The sequence below is a fragment of the Ambystoma mexicanum genome, chromosome 4q (genome assembly GCF_040938575.1).
Source record: "Ambystoma mexicanum isolate Mex_15411 chromosome 4q, UKY_AmexF1_1, whole genome shotgun sequence".
Classification (NCBI taxonomy): Eukaryota; Metazoa; Chordata; class Amphibia; order Caudata; family Ambystomatidae; genus Ambystoma; species Ambystoma mexicanum.
This window is the reverse complement of record NC_090928.1, coordinates 995,940,693-995,961,461: the sequence shown is the minus strand read 5'-3', so window position 1 is coordinate 995,961,461 and position 20,769 is coordinate 995,940,693. Positions and strand designations below refer to the sequence as shown.

General features: G+C 42.0%; 1 protein-coding gene across 1 annotated transcript in view; it reads left to right on the top strand.

Moving 5' to 3' along the window:
* Nucleotides 1–20,769, top strand: part of PTPN14 (protein tyrosine phosphatase non-receptor type 14) — a 1,387,330-nt gene that overhangs the window by 870,628 nt on the left and 495,933 nt on the right. Inside the window, exon 6 of the mRNA XM_069608563.1 lies at nucleotides 4,747–4,814. Within this exon, the coding sequence (XP_069464664.1) occupies nucleotides 4,747–4,814 (68 nt within the window). The remainder of the gene's footprint in view (nucleotides 1–4,746; nucleotides 4,815–20,769) is intronic.

Below are 20,769 nucleotides of genomic sequence, written 5' to 3'. Positions count from 1 at the left end.
CTCCTGAGCTATCCTCCTGAGACAGAGGGTGCCAGATCTACTGGTAAAGTCATTGGGCTGTCACATTGTGCTCCTTGGGTCATCCTAGTCTCAATGCTTGAGATCCGAGGGGAAGCCTGTGACACCAATGGAGTTGCATTTAGCAAAGCCAACATAGTTGGCTTTGCCAATCTTTGTCTAAAAAAGGATGTCAGTACGTGCTTGTCTCAGGAGATTACTCCTCTCATTCTGTAAGGACTTAAATGAGGAAGACTGACAGGGAGGTCATATATTTTACCTTAAGTAATCCTCTTGTAATCCTCACCCTAGCTCTGCTCTACGGACATGGTCGTGGGCATTCTTATAGACCGTCAGTACTTGATTATAGACCCGAGCAGCAGGTGCATTTATTTCTTAGTTATACCGAGATACCCAGAGTACCAATCACTGGGAGACGCGTTCTCAGTGAATTGGACAGGGAAGTTCCTCTATGCTTTTCCCCCCATTCCCGTCATGGCGAGGGTACTTCGCAGGGTGAAAGAGCAGGATTGTTCTTTGATTCTAATTGCACCGGATTGGGCGCGGCAAGTCTGGTAACTGACACTGAGGCATCTATCCTGTCGGTCCCTGATTCGTCTCAAGACGCATCAATATCTGCTGACAAAGCAGAATCGCAAGGTCCTCCACCACGACCCGAGGAGCCTATCTCTCAAGGCATGGTTCCGGAGCAGCGCAAACTGATGCACCTAAAGTTACCATCAGAATGTTGGGATATCATCAGGGCCGCTAGAGCCCCGTCGACACAAGTCACCTACACCAGGAAATGGACCCGGTTTTCTAAATGGTGTGAGAACTCTGCAATCAATCCTCTCACGGTCTTGGTTGATCAGATTCTGCCCTACTTGTACCTGGCTAATTCAGGGCTCTCTCTGTCCTCTACCAAGGTCCATCTGTCAGCTATAGCCGCTTACACAACAACCCCGGAGACGAAAACCTTACTTTCCTTACCAGCGGTTAAAGTCTTCCTGAAAGGGCTGATGCGTACTTATCCTCCTACGCCCATACCAGTTCCGAACTGGAACCTCAACACCGTCTTAACAGCCCTCATGCAACCTCCCTTCGAACCCATACACAGATGCGAAGTAACATTTTTGTCATGGAAAACAGCCTTTCTGATAGCTATCACATCAGCCAGGAGAATCAGTGAGTTACAAGCTTTGTCTTCTGACCCTCCGTTTACTTTGTTCCAGAAAGACTGCGTCATCTTAAGAACGCATCCTAAGTCCCTTCCCAAGGTGCTTTCAGAAATGACACTCACTGAATGCATAGTTTTACCAACCTTCTTCCAGAACCACGCTTCTGAAGCGGAAAGAACATTATATTCTCTAGACGTCTCTAGAGTATTGAAGTTTTATTTGCAGAGAACCAAGGAGTTCCGCTCCTCAAACAGACTGTTCATTGCTTTCTCTGGCCGTATTAAAGGGCAACATGTCTCTAAACAAAGTTTGGCACTCTGGGTATCATCCTGCATCGCCCACTGCCATCAGATTAAAGGCGACCCTCTAATTAGACCTCCATCCGCTCACTCTTCCAGAGGAAGGGTGGCGTCAACGGCATTCCACGCAGGGGTGGCCTTGAAGGACATATGCAGAGCCGCCACGTGGAGCACTCTGCACACCTTCGCGAAACACTACTGCCTGACTCAAGACACCAACAAGGAAGCAGCAGTCGGACAGGCAGTGCTACGCCATCTCTTTGCATAAGGTAGGACCAGCCTCCTTACCCACCTTTCCCGAAGTACGTAACCGTTGTGTTGCTGCATGGTAAAGGTTTGATCAGAAATATGTTTTTCCGTATAATTATGCATATATGCTATGATGGTGGCATGTTTTAACTGCTTGGTATTCTATTCAAGCATCTGAATCTTTGAAAGATCCAATGATGGAGAAGTCTTAGTTACCTGTAACTGTATTTCTCCAGCATTGGTATCTTTCATAGATTCACATGCGCCCGCCCGCCTCCCCTGAGAGGCTGCTCCTATGTTTGGCATCCATCATAATGTAGCATCTACGTTTTAAAGTCTGAGGATGGCTGCCGGGGGCTCAGCTTGAGCCCTGCCACCTCGTTGCTTGGGGCCATGTGGGACCGGGGTGAGGTGGAGGGGCTGCACATTGGAGTGGCTCGTGGACTGCAATGGGCTGTGTGCATGCACTGCTAGGTGGCAATGTATGCATATTGGAAAATGTATTTTAATAATAAAAGTCCTCCCTCCCGATTGGTGTCTGTACTGGTGTTGTACTACTGTGCGCCCGCTCCCCTGCTGCCTCTTTAACATCCAGGCTGTGCAGGGGAGTATTATTGCCCCCTGGCTGCACTCGACCTGGCCATTTTGTGAGCCCCCAGGCCCCTTGCTGCTCATTGCGTTCTCCCCTTCCACCCCCCTCCTCTGAAGCCCTCCGTCCCGATTGGTGTCTTAACTCGGAGCGTTGCACTACTGTGCGCCCGCTCCCCCAGCAGCCTCTTAACATCCAGGATGGGCAGGTGAGTAGTATTGCCCCCTGACCGCACTCAACCTGGTCCTTTTGTGAGCCCCCTGGCCCCTTGCTGCTCATTGCGTTCTCCCCTTCCTCCTTACTCCCCTTCTATCCCCCCTCTTCCAAAGCCCTCCCTCCCGCCTGCCCTGATTGGCTAGATCACTGGCCATAAGCTACCCTCCCAGGGCAGCCCTCTTTCCGTTGCAGCCCCACGGCTAAGGGCCCCAAGGCAAAGGGTGGCTCCAACAGAGGCGCCTCCAGAAAGTGTCTGCAGGTGTCCGCAGGGGAAGCCAATGAAGCCAGCAGCTAACAGACACCAACAACAACTGTAAGTAAGGCATAGGTGGGGTGTAGAGCAATTACTCTAAACCAGAAAGCTCCCGCCACTCTACCTTATCTTCACATATCATAGACTGCCATAGACTTAGCCCATGCATACTTAGAAAGGGTGTCCAGTCAACTCGTCGAAAAAAAACTGGTTGACTGCAATTTGGTCGACGCAATTTGGTCGAAAACCATTTCGTCGAATTTTTTTTTATTTATATATTTATTTTTTGGGTTTTCGTTTAGTTAAAAAAGGGGTTTTTAGAGAAAAAAAGGGGGTTGGGGGGGGGGGACCCCCCAAAATAAAAAAAAAAAGGGTTAAAATAGAAAAAAAAAAATTTCGACGAAATGGTTTTCGACCAATTTGCTTCTACCATTTGTCTGGTCGACCAATTTTTTTCCACGAATTGACTGGCAACCCTTAGAAAGTTGTGTGACCACCAGCCGGATTTCCACCATGACAGTGTTTGAAATATTGCCTGCACTGTATCCTAACATACCAGTCAATGTTAACAAGTGTCACACCTGGAGGGAATTGTGGACACTAGCATGCGTCGCATCTAGATAGGTTTGAAAATGTCGGCATCTGCGTACTTGAATGGAATTAGGAAGGCTTAGCATACACCACACTTGATAGAACTCCTATTGAAATGTTAGGAATGTGAATGTTGGCATGCACCACACCTAGAGTTGAGAACATTAGCCTGCGCCATATCTAGACAGGACTGTGAATGTTAGCATATACCACACTTAGAATTGAGAACACTAGCCTGCGCTGTATCTAGACAGGATTGTGAATGTTAGCATATGCCACACTCAGACATAATTCCTAACTTTGGTCTGCGCCGGATCTAGACAGGATTGTGAATGTTAGCATGAGCCACATCTAGACAGAATTATGAAGATTGCCAAGCACTACACTTAAAAGGAATTGAGAATGTTGTCATGTCCCGCACTTGGATAGAATTATGAACATTGGCATGTGCGGTATCTGGATGGTATTGTGAGGGTTGGTGAGTGCCACACTCAGACTGAATTGTGTAGGGCAGCAAGTGCTACACTTGGATAGAACTGTGAATGCTTGCATGTTAAATGTCACATAACCCACTAACCAAGATAAACTCTAACTCTCTGCATACTTAAAAAAACTCACACAACCATCTCTCGCACAACCAGCTGCACACACTTCACCACACTGCAACAACACATAAGCCGCACCAACAGCACACGCGGACTGACCCCGATCCAATACTCGCACCAAAGCTCAGCACCCGGTGTCTACCGAGTTGAAGCTGCCAACAGTTCACCACTCCTTCCACTATCCTACGCCCTCTTCACCTTACTAACCCATTCCACCTTCTCATTTACAGATCCTCCAGAGTGCCTGGGGACCAATTCCGTTGGTGACGGTGCGCTATATAAGTACCGTCAACATAACATAACATAGTTCCCCATTTGGTGTAATCTCGTGTGCAGGTGCGGCCTGGGCCTTCACTAACATAGACCTGTAGTTTTAATGTCTTTAAAATGTAGGTTTTGTACTTTGCCTTCTTTGAAATTGATGCATATCGACCATTTTGACAAGACTATTCAACAGTTTTGACCCCCTACCGTTCATTTTTAAGCTTTAAACATGAGGTGGTCATGACTGGGCAATACATGTGGCTTTTCAATATTCCTAATATCTGATCAATGAACACAACTGGTTGACATGAGAACATGTGGGACTGCGAGAATATGGAAATGGAGAGGTGAGAGTAAGGTTAAAGCAAATGTAAAGTTTTTTCCGATTTCACCATGACCACAAACTCGGTTCTCCAATCTTTTTAATTATTACTTTGCCATTTGCTATGATTTCCTTAGATTTGCTACCTTTTCTGTCAAATAAAAAATATATATTTCTTTTCAGCTGATTTTGGAGATTACAGTAACTTTGAATCAATCGATTTTCTCCGAGAATATGTCTTGTTTCCAATGGTAAGTTTCTTTTTTATGTTAATAATTGTAAACTGTAAGGTGAGATAAAGGTGCCACTCTTAACATGCCATTCATGTAGGTCAGCTCTTATAAGGACACAAAATAGATGAATTAAGCTAGTACTAAAAATGCCAGGTTGTTAATAATTTATAATCTAGTTCCGCTTATAGGGACACAGTGTTGTATGTTGGAAAGTCTACAATTCTGCTACATTACAAGTTGATATATGGTATGAAGTACCCCTAGCTTTACTTTGAAAGTATATTGTATAACTCTTTTCAGAATGCTTGGTGCATCCTAGGGAATCAGGAATTCAAGGCACTATGAACCAGTAGTTGGCTGGAATGAATGCTTGGGTGGTTCATCCATAATGTGAGCCGGCCTGCCACCCATTCTGGATGAGCCACGCCAGCCCAGAGAAAACACTGACCGCTTACTCTGCTGCAGCATTCGGCATACGGGAGTGCATGTGGGTTGGCGTTAACTGTGCAGTGAATTGTGGTTTAACTTTGTGAATTGACCACCCATGCCCAACGGCCATTCAAGGCTGGAGAGGTTTTACTACCCAGCCTTGCATGACCCATTGGGGATGCAGGCTGGGGTTCTGTAGGGCTGAATGTATAGGGGGCGCACCTGTGGCGAGGGTGGCAATATGGAAGTGCTTGGGGCGCCACCATGCATGTACAGGAAGCGCTCTCTGGTTCCTGGTATGCGTGGGCCGGAGGGCCTTCTGGGAGCCTGAGGCACTGCGAGGCTGAGCAGAGTCGTGACTGGGCCTGCACATAATAATGCAAATGTATGTATGCATGCATGCATGGGTTTGTGTCTGTAGGTGTGCATGTGATTTAGAGAGTGTATTGGATGAATGAGTGTATTGGGCCGGGGGCCTCTGATATGGTGGAGGGGCTACATCATCCAGCAGCACCCAGGCTGGACATATTTTCTTATTATAGCATTTCTTACTTGCATCAGGGCTAAAGGCACTGTAGTGAGTGTATGTGGATGCAGTGGCCTACAAATGGTGCAGCCAATCTGGCCAACATGAGCATGGTCTTATGTGGGGACATTGGAATACATTGGCAGAGCCAATATGGACATGTTTCCTTATAGTAGTGTTACTGGCATTATCATAAAAGCCAGCATGAGTATGTTCTTATATGGGAATACTGGCATGTATTGGTGTTTTTCACACTGGAATATGCTCCAGGCAAAGGCTTCATGAAAATGTATTGGAAAAGGATTCTGTGTTGATGGCTTGTATCTATTGGTTTTTTCACGTTACCCTTCAACACCGAATGTAAACAGTGTGGCTTTTTACTCACGCTTTCGCAGACAGTGTGCTGTAAAATGCATAATTTTAAGCCATTATTTGAAAGATTATTTTTGGGGGGAGAACCATCCAAACAGTACTTGCTTGGTTCGGGCTCCCTCGCTATGCATTGTCTCTTCCATGTATTTGTGGGAAACCTTTTATGCGCTTCAATTAAAAAATTCAACAACCGTCACTGAATTTGTCACATTGGCCACCCACAGTGAATCCTCTGTGCTTCACCACTCTCCCGCAGATGATCCCTCATTCCCCAACCTCCTCCAGCCGCTACTCTCTGCTTCATGCAGCTTTTAGTTGGACAGTCGGCGACAAGCACCCTCTGCTTGCCACGCCCTGAGTTAACACCTTGGTAGGCCCCACAAACACCTGGGATCCAAGGCTCAGCTTTTCCTGGCTCCCTCTGTGTGTCCAACCTGGCTATTCATTTTCTTTACCTGCTTCTCTTGTGCATGGTGCCACATCTATGTGGCAACAGTGCACCACACAGGAGCGCAGAAGAGTGCTAAATACCTTTGCACCTTCGGGGCTGGGCCATTGTAGTTTTATTCAGCCTCTCTGCATGTATGCTGAGACATGGAGTGCTTGGAGGTCTGTATAGAATTGTCCTGTGCAATGTTGGTAAGAGAGCTAGGTGAACCTTGTATATTTGAATGCTGACAGAGTGTGGATGGGCTGCTCGGTGTTCCCTTATGTTATTTATATGTCCAGTAAAAGTACCTTAAGACTTATAAAAGGCTCCAGTGTACTGCCGGTGTGTAGGAATAGGTCACGTCAGCATGCTGACCATAAGATGATCCTTTGCCCTCCTTAGCAGACTAAACAATCACTCAGGGTCGTCCATTCCATAACAAAGGAGTTCGGGGTCTGGCATCATGCTTCATAAAGTCACAGAACTCTGTTTATATAATACATGTGTCCTGCAATATCTGTACAAAAGCCCGTAAATACAAGTCTAGTAGGTACGTCACCACTCGCCTCAATAAGAAAATATTACTCTTCTAATTGTAATAAATTATTACAGTTGGAGTGTGACAATTCTTAAAAATTCCACTAGACCTGCTGGCCGAGTTCCTTAATTTACATATTTGACCCAAGAGAAATGTAATGGCTCCATGGGGACGGGTGACAAAATACCTACCAGTGCTTTCTGTAAAATGGGGCATGTCACTATAAGCACACTTCATATTTGGTACATTGCTGCCTCCAGCAGGCCAGCCATACAAAGTTAAACATACTCACCCTTCATAAAATGCTCTCCAATATGAGTGGGCTTGTAGATTTTGCAAGCCCTGCTTATAACACATGATTTATAATCTCATCTCTTTACAATATATTATATTGGGTTGATTATTCCATTTGGTACCAAAATCCTAATGGCAGCAAGTGCCTCCAAATTAGGGTAATATTGCAACATTTGGACAAATTGACTTTTTTTGAAAAGCACAATTGTCTGGGAGTTATTGCAAGTGCAGCCGCCACAGAAGAGCTTTGCTTCCTCTTCAGTATGTGTTCATTGACCTAAGTGGAGGATTATAGTACATGCTACCAAAATCCATCTAAATATGGCACATTTTCTACCATCCAAATCCATCCAAATGAAGCACATTTCCTGCTCCCGTAAGCATAAATTTAATACATTTTCAGGGGTTGACATTGAGATTTCATGAGCAGGTGCTTAAACTAGCTCCTGGGTATCGCCCATAACTTTGCAGACTGGAGCTACCCCCAGAGAACCAGGAGCTAGTAGCTGGTGTGCCACAAATTTAAAATTTTAATGAGATTCAGTCTTTTTGTCCATTTCATACAATTAATTAACTTTAATTGTGTTTTAGAAGTCTCAAATGGTTCTTAACACACGTTCCTGGATACAGAAAGTTAATGCTACATAGGTATGACGCCTGTTTGCCTCTGGAGCCAAAGATAGCTCCTGATATCTGTTGGTTTTAAGCTAACCAGGCTCTCCTGGGCTAGGAGCAGGAGCTAAATAACTTAATGTAATTTCGAACCCTGCATTTCCTACTCCCCAGACCCGCTGAGAGCAATACACAGATAACTCACAATACATCTAGCATTACTATCTAGGGAGTGCACAATTAATCTACCCACTGGTGTAATACAAAGGTGATAAAGTAGGAAGGAGTGGCAGCAGTGATGTAATTTCACCAAAATGCCAGGGGTAGCGAAAGTGATATCACATGACCCTTGACCCCCAGATGACATCACAGGAAGTGATGTCATTTGACCCTACCCCGAAGTTACATCACAGTGAAGCGATAGAACATGACTGTTTACCCCATGACAAAACAGGAAGTGGCATCACATAGCATTGTTTCTAAGTGCACTATGAAAAATATGGTTACAATATTACTGTAACGTGATCTACATTTCATACAAGAATGGGTCACCATGTGTATCGGTAGAAAAAAACATGCTTTAACTGCAACTTGGGAAAAGCAAAATACATAGTCTGAAATGGATGCTTATTCTACTCAAAATGCTTTTTGGAGGATTTTGTCTGCATTGTGAATATGAGGTGTTTAAGAACAGACTAAATCAGTGACTCACCCCCAGAAGTGTGCCTGAAATAAACCTTTAATGAGTCTAACGATTAGTGTATAGAATTCCAGAATGACAAATGGCTCAAATAGACACATGGCATTGGCCACAGCCTAGGAGCTTCAATTTGTAAAAAAAAAATGTTTTTTCTTTTCTTGGGGTAGCAAGGGAGAACTCAGGGGTCACAAGTGCGACCTCTGGCGACCCCTAAATGACGTCTGAGTGGCAGAGTTTTAAATGAACACAGTAATAGCTTCACTCACCACCCGTGCCAACCATACCTTCATTGTTTCTGCAGGGTGCTCTGTCCAGCGTTCATGGGCGATCAGAGGCAAACAGGGACTGGAGCTGCTAAGGGGGGAGCTGCCCTTTGCCTTGAGTCCTTCGCTGGCTGCCTGGGCAAGGCTGCCCTGGGGCCCTCTATAAAGAGGGCTACTTCCTGGAAGGAGCTGCCAATCGCTGGACTGGGTTGGCGTGAGCTGGTCGGGTTAGGGGCACGGGAGGGAGTAGGGAAGGAGGCAGTGGGAGTAGGGGAATGGGAGATCTTGTCCATAAAATGATTAATTAATAAATAAGTTTGGGCTGGCGGGGGGTGGGTTGATTGTGAAATGGATGGGAAAATAAATGGCTGGCGGACGGAAGGTGCATAGGTAATACGGGTGGTAGGTGGGAATTAAAGAAAGAGATGCGGGTGGGGTGGAGGTCACCTATCACTATGCGAGACAAAGGGGAGAGCACAACCCACTTCATACAAGTCTGAGGCATCAGCCTCATAGTTAATTTTAAATCTCCTTCCTAGAAGGAGCTGCCAATTGCTGGCCTGGGAGCGGGGCGCGTTAGGGGCAGGGTAGGGAGTGGGGAAGGAGACAGTGCGAGTAGGAGAATGGGAGATATCGGCCACGAAAAATTAAATAAATAACTATGGACGGCGGGCGGGAGGCTGATGGGTAATACGGGTGGCGGGTGGGAATTCATGAAATAAAGAGATGCGGCATGCATAGTAGATGTGGTGGCGGCCACTTACTACTATGCATGCCAAAGGGGCAGAGCACGATCATGCAGGACATTCGCTCTTGTGGACGAGTCAAGTTCTTGTGGGGCTCGATAGAGCTCCTTATAATAAGTTGAAAACATTTTGGGACTGTCCGCATCTTCGGTGATCCTGTTTCCCTCGCAGTTAATTCCCTCACGTGTCTTTTTTGTTTCGCTCCGTCTTTCTAGCTAGGCATTTTCCCTGCCTTATCCCCGTATTTGGCTTAGTTTTGCCCAATGGGGCTGTTGCCGTTATCCCGGGCAGAGTTTCTAAACTCTTGGGCCCTAAGGAGCTCGTCCCGTGATAATGCGCACCCTGTGTGGAGGAATTCTTTGTTGGCCAATATCACGTTCGCTTCGACTTCCCATGTCGCCTGTGCTTGGGTTAAATTATTTGCTGCTATTGAAGAGATCATTTCCCCCATGAGAATCGCTTTCTAACCCTCCCAAAGTGTTAACGGACTATCCACTGTCCCCTCATTGAGAAAAAAATATTCAGATGTCTTGGAGGTTATTCCATCCACAAATTCGGGTAAGCTTAGATAATAGCTATTCAAATTCCACTTCGATTTGGGTCTATTTCTACCACTTTTGAGTTCCATGAAAAGTAGCGAGTGGTCTTATATCCCTCTGGCCAAGAACGTAACTGGAGCAAGTCTAAGTGCATCACCTTGGGGAACAAAAAAAGTATCTATCCGAGACATAGAAGTGTGTACTCCAGAGAGAAATGAAAAGCCCTTGTCTTGTGTGTGCAGCGTTCTCCACGCTTCCACAAGCCTGAGTGCCAAAACAGAATTCAACCAATTCTCCTTCTACCAAATGTTTTTGATATATAATCAATCACCTAAACCGAAAAAGTGTGCATCATAGCGGGCATGTTGGTGTTCCTACTCATGAGGTGTGTCCGGTCAGAGACCAGGTCCATCACATCATTAAAGTCAGCTCCTATAACCCAAGTGTGTGTCTGATAGTTCACGAATACTGTCTGAATGCTAAGAGTCAAGTTAAAGGCATAAAATAAGCAGTGTCATGTAGCAATTTGCTATACAATTCTGTAGGTTTTGCTAATTAATTTGGCACTGGTGTAGCAAAGCTAGCTATTTAAATTAACCTGTTCAATGAAAGCACAATTCACCCTGCATTAGTCTCTTGCCTTCGGGGCTCTCTCCACCCTCTTTTCTCAGTTCACTGCAAGTTCAAAGGGGCTAATGGAAAGAAAGTGTGCAGCAGTAATCATCTCTTCTGCTCTTATGGGCCTATGGCCTGTGTGGCAATGCTAGGCAAGATTTTTCTTTTTTTCTTTTTTCAAATAATTGCAAACCAGAAATAACCGGGATAATACTTTTAAGCTAATTGTAACTTGTGTGCCGAAGACCAGTTTGTGGTGGTGTTTTTTTTTAAAATAGTCATTTAATTCCATTTCTAAAAATTTAATTTGTCACATAGTACATAATTACGGTATTGTTACTGTTAAAAACTGCATTGTCTCAATGATTTACAGTAAAGTGTAGGTTAGTGTATGGAAATCTCATAGTTTCAACTAGATTTCATTTTGTTGGTGAAGATGCATCATATTGACGAGTGGACACTTTGAGAATGTTGTATGCAGGTTGAATGAACAGCTACCTGAACTTTGGTAAATTTTAGCAAATTTTCCAGAACGAGTCCCTGAACTGACAGAAGCTATATAACACAAGAGGGAAGACTTCAGTCTCTTCTGGCTAGAAGCACTCAGAGGAAGTGATATCGAAACAGAGGAAGTGCATCCAGCAGATCTATTAAGTCAGCAAAGGAGCAACATAAAAAGGCCACTAACCGGCACCCGTATGACTCCAGCAGCTATTTGCTAGCAAAGGAACGCCACAGGATACTTATCCTGAGTCCAGTCCACAAAACACGGATACAGCATCAATATTCCAAACACGACGGAAAGGGACATTATATGGTTTCTTCCACTGCGTAACCATGATTATATAAGGAATGAATAACCAACAGTGTTCTGTGTAACCCCAGACTGTAGCCACGTGGAATTAAAGACCGACCAACTCGGATGATCTTTCTTGTATTCCCTCGTGAACTTCCATTTTTTGATATATGGAGTCCCTCTCTTGCTGTTGAGTCTCAAACAATTCCTGGACCATTCACAGGACGAGAAGAGTTTGGACTATCAATTCACATGAATATGTGTCTAAAGCCATTATATTTGTCGTTGTTTTTTTATTTCCTCTTGATTGACTCTGCAATAATCTGATTATAGTTGTTATTAGATGATTTGTACCCTCACCAATATCACTAGTGTTTTTTTTTGGTTTTGGTAGACGGCAGACTACCCCTGAAGAATTTCTGTTTACTTTGTTTGCACACACGTTCAGAAAGAAACATGTTGGGAAAATGATGAATGAATGAATGAATGAATGAATGAATGAGTATGTCTGAATTTGAATTAGAATAAATGTAGTGAGTGATTAGGTTGATTTTGGTGACATTTGCACAACACTACTCTGGAGTGATCTCAATCTTTATTCACTCCTGGTTTTCACACTGATTATTTTTTGGTATCTGTGGTGATTATTGTATATTTTTTTCTGTTTATTCTGCTGTTTTACCTCCAATTGTGAAGAGGTACATGTCATTAGCATTTGCACTTTATACCAGTTGTCTGGTAATTGAAGCTTTTAAAGTTGACTGTGAACAAACTGAAAGTTTTTTAATGATGATGAAAACTAATAAATGATATATATTTTTTGTAATTTTGTTTGGAATCTGATTAGTAACTGGTGATTAATGCTGCAAGCACCGGGACACCAATTGAAAAGGGAACAAATGAAGCCCCTTGGCACTGTGTTGTTTTGTTGTCCTAGGCTTCTAGGGCTCATAATCCTCTTACCTCCCCATAGGTGTTTGTTTGTAACACTTTGAGAATGTGCATGATCACACGATCAAATGCTTTTGATGGCAAACCTCGTTCTGTGACCTGATGGTTACATACAGCTTGCAACTGATGCTCAACCCATGAGCTGATCCCACACTCATTTACATTCTATCTTATTACCCTGTTGCTTTATACCAGCTACCCTGAAAGTGAGATGGCCACAGACTGCAATATTCCACATTGTCCACTAGTTCTCTTCCTGCGAAATCATCCATTCTGCTTATCTTTTACTTTCTTTCCTCTTACATAACGAATAGCAATGCCATAGCTAACCAGATATTTCCGGATAGTAGTGATCAATAGTTTCATCTTGTCTGTATCTAATTGTAGATCGACTTCACTACCATACACTGTAGTTGGCCTTCAGAGCTCGCTTTGCTCAATGATTATGATTGCATTATATATGAGCACCTGCAGTAGAAATAGCTGGACAAACTGTTTTCAGGGCCTTTTTTATCATATTTATTTATTTCTGTCCATTCATGCAGCTAACCTTTAACAGACACTCATCCAGGGCTCACAAAGTATTTTCGCCCACTCGCATAGTCTAGTAGATTTTAAGGAGGGCTAGTACCATTTGCATGGGATGTTTGAAACTTATTTAAACTTTACTTTATTTGCAGTACATGGCAAATAAAGGTTTCACTGTGCATGGCTGACCTCTGAGTGGCAGTAGTGTTCCAAACTAAAGTGGGTTTGTGGTGACATGCACCATTTTACAGAAAGTGCATTTACATTTGTAATCCATGGGCAAACTAAATTACTCGACCTGCAGGTCTAGTGACATTTTAAAGAATTGCAAGGCCTGACTTATCGCACAAATGTCTTGCTTCAGCGGTACAGAAAACTGCTGTATTGTTACTCATTGTATGTCTAGGGTACAAGTATCTTCTGGTGGCATTAAAAATACTAGTACAGGGAGGCATGTCCAAGCGCCAACGAGGATGGCCACCTAGTTCCCGAGCCACCGCTCTGGTGGCATTACATTTTAATGTAACATACGTTTATGTATATGCCTGTGCATATAAAGCAATGAAGTGTGTACTTGCTTCGTCCCTGGTGGTCCGTGGTGATTTCCCCAGCTGAATTTGGGTGAGGAGGCTCCTTTCAACAGCTTCCTAGGCCAGACCCACAGCAGCGTCATCCTGTAACAGAAGTGCCAGAGTTTCCCGTCAGCTGCTCAGGTTGGACGCAACGGGTACAGCGTTCTATAATATGGTATCACCTTTTCACTACAACACAGACCTTCTTACTAAATGCAGCCACATCGTGGGTTTTTTCTCTCAATTTTAAGCGGAAAATACATTTTATTCATTTTATGAGCCCTAACATTATTTTATAGTCCAAAGAAGCTGTGGCCTCATATGTAGTGATACTAGAAGACAAGTGGCTTGTAACCTGTTGCATCTTTACAAAGTTTATCAATATAATGCTGCACCTTTTTTTATAGTAGCAAGCAGCTTCTTAAGCTTTTTTTGTGTTAACAGACTTAAGTACTTAAGCAAGCCTGCAGCAAAAGATCAAGTTAAAGATGTTCCTTCATCTCCATCAACACCCTTAAAGGTGAGTGAGTCACCAAGGAAAAAATCACTTAACCCAACCATGCAGGCTATCCTTACTGAAATTAGGGTCTTGCCACCATTTATGGAAGCCACAAAATACCAAGCTGTAGACGACGAATGGTCTGCATTTGAAACAAGGATAACGGAAGTTGGAAGAAGAGTTAGTGACTCAGAAGATGTTATAACCAAAGTACAAATACTTGAGGATACAGTTTAATCTGTGCAAAAACAAACAGAAGATTTGGAAAACCGCAATAGGAGAAATAACCTGCGCGTTGTGGGTCTTTCTGATGGTACTGGTGAAGATAATGCAATTCTTTTCCTCAACAACCTGCTTACAAAGCTTCTGGATTTACCAATATCGGTACAACTTAATATTCAAAGAGCCCATCGTGTGGGTCCAATCAACTCGATATTTGCATTACTAGACTACTGACATGTTATGCTTACCTTGGAAAAAGCTAAACGTATTAAACAACTTTTCTGGAATGGCAAAAAGGTCTTCATCACCCAGGATGTATCCTACATCACAGCCGGCAGAAGAAAAGAACTGCTGGCACTCACGCCGACCTTAAAGCAGTTGAAGGCAAGATACGGTTTGGTTCACCCAGCAACACTTAAAGTGACCCTTCATGGCCACATCACTGCTTTTCAAAATAGACTTGAGACACTTCATCGAAAACCAAAAGAAGGAAGAAATGGACACGTCTAGACCTCCAATCTAATGCATATCAAATTTGTATCCACTGAAGTGGGATGCAGGGGTAACTGTCTTTATGTGGCACTCCACGCCACAACTAATTTTGATATCCTTTATTTGTTGGTTTATATATCATCCATGTTGATTTTGCTTGTCTCCCCATCTTCCTCTTGTGCCTCCCCCCTTTTGTTCTTTCCATGTTTGCTTGGGTATCCAATCTCTCATGCAAGGAAGCTATTTATTTGGATATCTTTATTGTCTACTGTAAACAATGACTTTCAATGTTACATCTTGGAATGTTAAAGGGGTACATAACCCTGTTGAGAGACAGAAAATATTATCACACCTAAACGGGACTAATCCATCTATTGCCTGTATCCAGGAATTACACCTCTCACAAATAGAATCTGCCACGCTCAAACGTCATTGGTGGGTCATGTTGTTTCTATTGCAGCTAATGGGAAAAATAATGGAGTTATTACTTTGATCAACAAGAGTTTCAATTATAAGATAATAGCAAATGAATCTGATGACATTGGTAGATGGGTTTCAGTTACATTATTAGTTGACTCTATAGAATATACCATCTTAAATGTTTATGGTCCAACTTCGCCTGATACCTCATTTTGGACACAACTTAAAAAGCACTTGTTTCGGTTTAATCCTAACAACCTCATCATATGCAGCAACTCTAACGACATTATGGACTCATTCTTAGATAGAAAATCCTGTGTCCAATTGAAAAACACCAAATCGCATATGCAATTTACGAATTGTATCTAGAGTTAGGCCTAGCTCATGCCTGGCGTATTATGCACCCTTCTGAATACCCTTCTGAATATACTTTCTTTTCGAACCTCCACAAGACCCAATCAAGATTAGATTACATATTCATTCCAAAATCCTTAACAAGTTGTCTCATAGACACCAAAATTGATTGCATAACACTATCTGACCATGCTCCAGTACACATCCAATTAGCAATTTTGCAAAATACATGCAAGTCCAGTAGATGAAGATTCAATTCAGCCTTCTCGAAGGATGAATTATTTACACCTTTCATTACCCAACAGCATCACAACCTCTTTCTAGAAAACAAAAGTCAAGATACATTGGTCACTAACAATTGGGATATGCATAAAGCGGTTCTCAGAGGATGTATTATAACATTTGCTGCGAATATAAAGAAGAAACTTAAACAAGAATCAGAAAATATTCTTAAATAACTCAAAATCCTAAAGTCTCAATATGCATGCAAAATAACTAACTAATATTATGAAACTCAGACTACAATACAATAAGGTGGTTACGCAATACTACTGTACCAATCTCTTAAACTACAAAGCAAAAATCCATCAATTTTCCAATATGGCAAGCAAGTATCTAGCATCATATTTGAAGTTTAAAAGGGAAAAAACAGAATTGCAGGTATTAGAGGCAAGTTGGGAAATAGTCTTTTTCAGACAAAGAAAATATTAAGGTCTTCTCGAACATTTACCAGGAGTTATATACGCCTGAATCTCCTCCTAATAATACACATATTCAAAAAAAAAATCGATATTCCCCATAATTCGTACCCCAAAGTTAACTTACAAACTCTCAATGCCCCTTATTCCTCTAGCGAAAGTCATAAAGCAATAAAAGATCTTAGAAAAGGTAAAGCTCTGGGTCCTGATGGTTTTTCGGCTGATTTTCTTTGCACACTTTTTAATAATCTTTTGGGACCCAAACTTAGTGAGCTTTTCTCTAATTTCTCTCTAAATAATAAAGCGTTAAATTTGTTTTCTGAAGCCATGCTCTTAGTTTTTTCTAAGCCCAACGAAGAACCTGAAATACCTCAAAGCTATAGACCTATATCCCTGATTAATACAGAATGTAAAATGTTTGCTAAATTATTACCCAGTAGACTTCTATCCCTTTTACCCAAGTTAATCAAACCAGAACAAGTAGGCTATATCAAAGGCAGACTATCTTCAAATATAAGACTATTTTTTGAATATCCTAGATAAGATTCATGACTCCACAGATACTTATGCTGAAGTAGCTTTAGATGCTGAAAAAGCCTTTCATCATCGGGTTGAATGGAACTATGTTTGAGGCTCTGAAGTGGCACGACTTTGAAACCCCCTTTCTCTCCATGATTAAAATGCTCTATTCAAATCCTAAAACAGCTTTGTTTATTAATGGCCAAATAGCCCCATATTTCCCCCTATTCAGGGGCATTTGCCAAGGATGCCCCCTATCCCCACTCCTTTTCATATTAGCTCTTGAACCCCTCCTTGAAGGAATTAGACATAATAAGTACATAAAAGGTATACAGAGTGGTGACACACAGATCAAATCTGCAGCATACACAGATGATGTGTTATTATTCCTTAAAGATCCAGACCAGTCCTTGCCCACCTTCTAAACCTCATTTCCCAATTCTCCTTTGCGTCAAGATATATACTTAACAAGGGCAAATCAGAAATCCTACCTCTTAATGTACACTGTACTATACATCATATTCAGTCCTCTGGCATGACCTGGTGTCCTAATGGCATCAAATATCTTGGCATTCATTTCTCCGCCTCTATCAAAAATATTACCAAGTGTAATATGGAATCTATACCATCTAAAATAAATGAACTTACAAACTCCTGGTCCCCCCTTTACTTGTCCTGGTGGGGTAGACTAGAATCTATTAAAATGGTGATCTCTCCAATCATTCTATAATCTCTTTCTATGCTACCAATTCCCCTTCCCTCATCCTTTTTGAAATCTATAGATTCCCGCCTGGCTAAATTCCTCTGGGGAAAAAAGAGACACAGAATTTCTCAATGTAAAGTCAAGAAATCGTGGGTCTCTGGGGTTGTTGGGTTTTCAGATTTTAAAATATATCGTATGGCTTTTACTCTTAAACAGGTACAGATGTGGTTCTCTTCTGAGTGATCTAATAATGTGCCTCACTGGTTGGGTCTAGAGAGAGCCATGGTCCATCCTTTAGATCTTGCCGATTGCCACCTTATCAAGACCAAAAGTAGATTAATCAAATGTATTACTACTGTCCTATCTGCTCAATGTCTTAGAACATATTTGTTTGCAAACACCCTCATGTCCTCCCAATATATCTCGCCATACATATGGTTCAACCCGTTAATTAAAATTAAAAAGTGGTCAATTTTTTGGAAACTGTGGCTCTCTCTTGGTATTAAATATATAAATCAGTTGTACAAGGGGTTTCCTATTTCTTTTGATCAATTTGTAACCCAGTTTCGTACTCCGCTTTCCTTTTTACACCAATTTGTATCCATTATCGATGCAATTATGGAAAATTATAATTAATTGCTTAGTACAGATATTTTTCTTAAACCTGTGGGGTTACAATCATTGCGAAATTCTAATATCTCTGCTTCTATGTTTTATAAATTCTGTGTTGAAAACTCCTGTATGGAAAGTGAGGGGGGTGGCTACATGGCGTGGCAGCAAGACTGTGCTGTCCTGGACAATATGCTCCAAAGGCCAAAAGTATGGTATTGCATATCTAAAGTGACCCCCTTCAGCAAGTCTACTACAAACCCTATATTTCTTCCATCACAGAGTCTTTGTTATCCCCTCGTTACTATATAAATGTGGCCTTCTAAAACAAAATAAATATTGCTGGAGCTGCCTGCAACCTTCAAGATCATTTAAACATATGGTGCTAGAATGTAAATGTTTTCACTGCTTTTGGCTTGGCATATGGAAGGTTCTGAAAGATCTCTTTAAATTACAACATGAATTTCAACCACAGGTTCTCATTTTAGGAAATGTTGCTTTTAAAGATGACATTAATGTAAAAAAAATGCTACTCTTTTGATCTTTTTCTGTTAATAGCCATCAAAACCATAACATCGAACTGGAAAAATGTCGATAAGTTGAATCAAAAAATGTGGTGAAACAGTTTGTGACATCCATAGATTGGAGAGGTGTAATGTCACAACCCTGTCTCTGTTATCCAAACATGAGCTCAAATGGAAACAGTTCACTGAATTCTTAACTTGTCGAACTCCTGTATGATTGCCTTCTTGCTATACCAATTTTTGCAATAGGACCCAACTCTTCTTCCCCTTACTTCCACCCTTCCTTGTGTTTATATGCTGTTATTGTTCTGTTCTTAGTGTATCTCGTGTCTCCCCACCCTTATTCAAAACTGAAGTTCCTACTCTCATGGTTCTTATTCTCATACTAGGCTTCTGATTGGTTTGCGTTAACTGTTGAATATACCTTTGTTATTCACTTGTTCATTGCTATATTTAGTACAACATTGCTAATCAAATGGGTTTGTTTGCTAATCGAGAACGTTTTAATTAGCAAAACTCTGCTAATCAATTTTAGAAAACAAATGTATGCCTTGAAGCTTTCATGTTTACTTTAATATGTCATAAGCAACACCTGATGTTTCTTTTCTCACATCTACCAGTAAACAGTGATGTCATACGCACACAGATATTTATACGAAGATGTTAATTTCCTCATGCTATCTTCAAGACCAGTAATTGGAGGCAGAATGGAAGAAGCAGGGTTAACCAAGACTGCCTATAAACTAGGGATTTGTTCATTTAGCACCTGTAACTGCAGGCCTCTGATGATCTTGAGCATGACAATGCCATATCATTTGCTGTTTGTTCTCAGGATAGGTTTTCTGGTTTGAAAATTAATTCGCCAAAGTGCAAAGCTATACCAATTTTATGATTGTTTCCCGTCCCTTGTTTATCAGTCAGTCAAATAACTTCATTCAGATTTTAAAATATTCATCAACGTACATGCAATTACAAATAAAACACACAAAAAGATAAAACATGTCTTTAGATAGAAAGGTAGTTAAAAATACAGTGATTTAAAAAACTTAATCAAGTATGGATTTCATTAATTACTTTCCAAGACTCAAAGTGCATCGCAAATGTTGAATCAAACTCCAGGCCACTACAGGACTGTTGGCCAACAAAATGAAAACCATAAATTTTCATAAAATTTTCATAACTTCAGTTTTATTGTTCAACACTTAATTACGCTGTGGGTTTGGCAGAAGAATAAAAAGTGCATAAGATGTTTCACTTCAGCATCGCATAGTAAACACCCTAAGTCATTAGGCGCTGCCGGTTGGTCTCTAGACTACCTACCCCTAACAACTCTATAATGCAGGAGATTGAATCTCGTCCTGGTTATCATACTAAGTAATAAGATTAAATCCTTGCCTAATAATGTTATACCACTTAGGTAAAACATGACCTCTGACATGACGAGATGGAAAGGACTGAGGATGTCTCGTTAGGGGTCATGTGCAAGTGGAAGGACCGATACTGCAATATGCTTTGAACATGCTTTCTCTATAACCCGACAGAGGAGCTCATCACAAGTTTGGCAATATCATGGCTGGGATACCACCCAACTTTATTAGCATTGGGGCCCACCCATCTGGCGGTATTGCCACCGGATCACGGGTTGGGCGCTACCGGGTATTCCCCATTGGGTCCATGGGTCCTAGTGGGGAATTTTCGGTGCAATTACCATGTGGTAATACTGCCAGCAGTACTTGCATCGTAAATGGGTATTTGTCCAGCGTGTTTACCCCCAGCTCTGACCTGGGGATAAACATGCCAGACATGAGATTGGGCAGACCGCCGCATTTAAGGGCTATCGCCCAATTCGTGATCAGGTCCAGAGCGTGGTTGTTCGAGGTACATACAGAGTTTAACAACTTTGTATTGGACAATAAGTGCCAATATGCATGAAAACTTGAATCCTAGTGATTTGAACGGACCAAACAATGAATTACATGGTTTAGCCTTCCATATCTTGCCATTGGTGTATATTTATTGTAA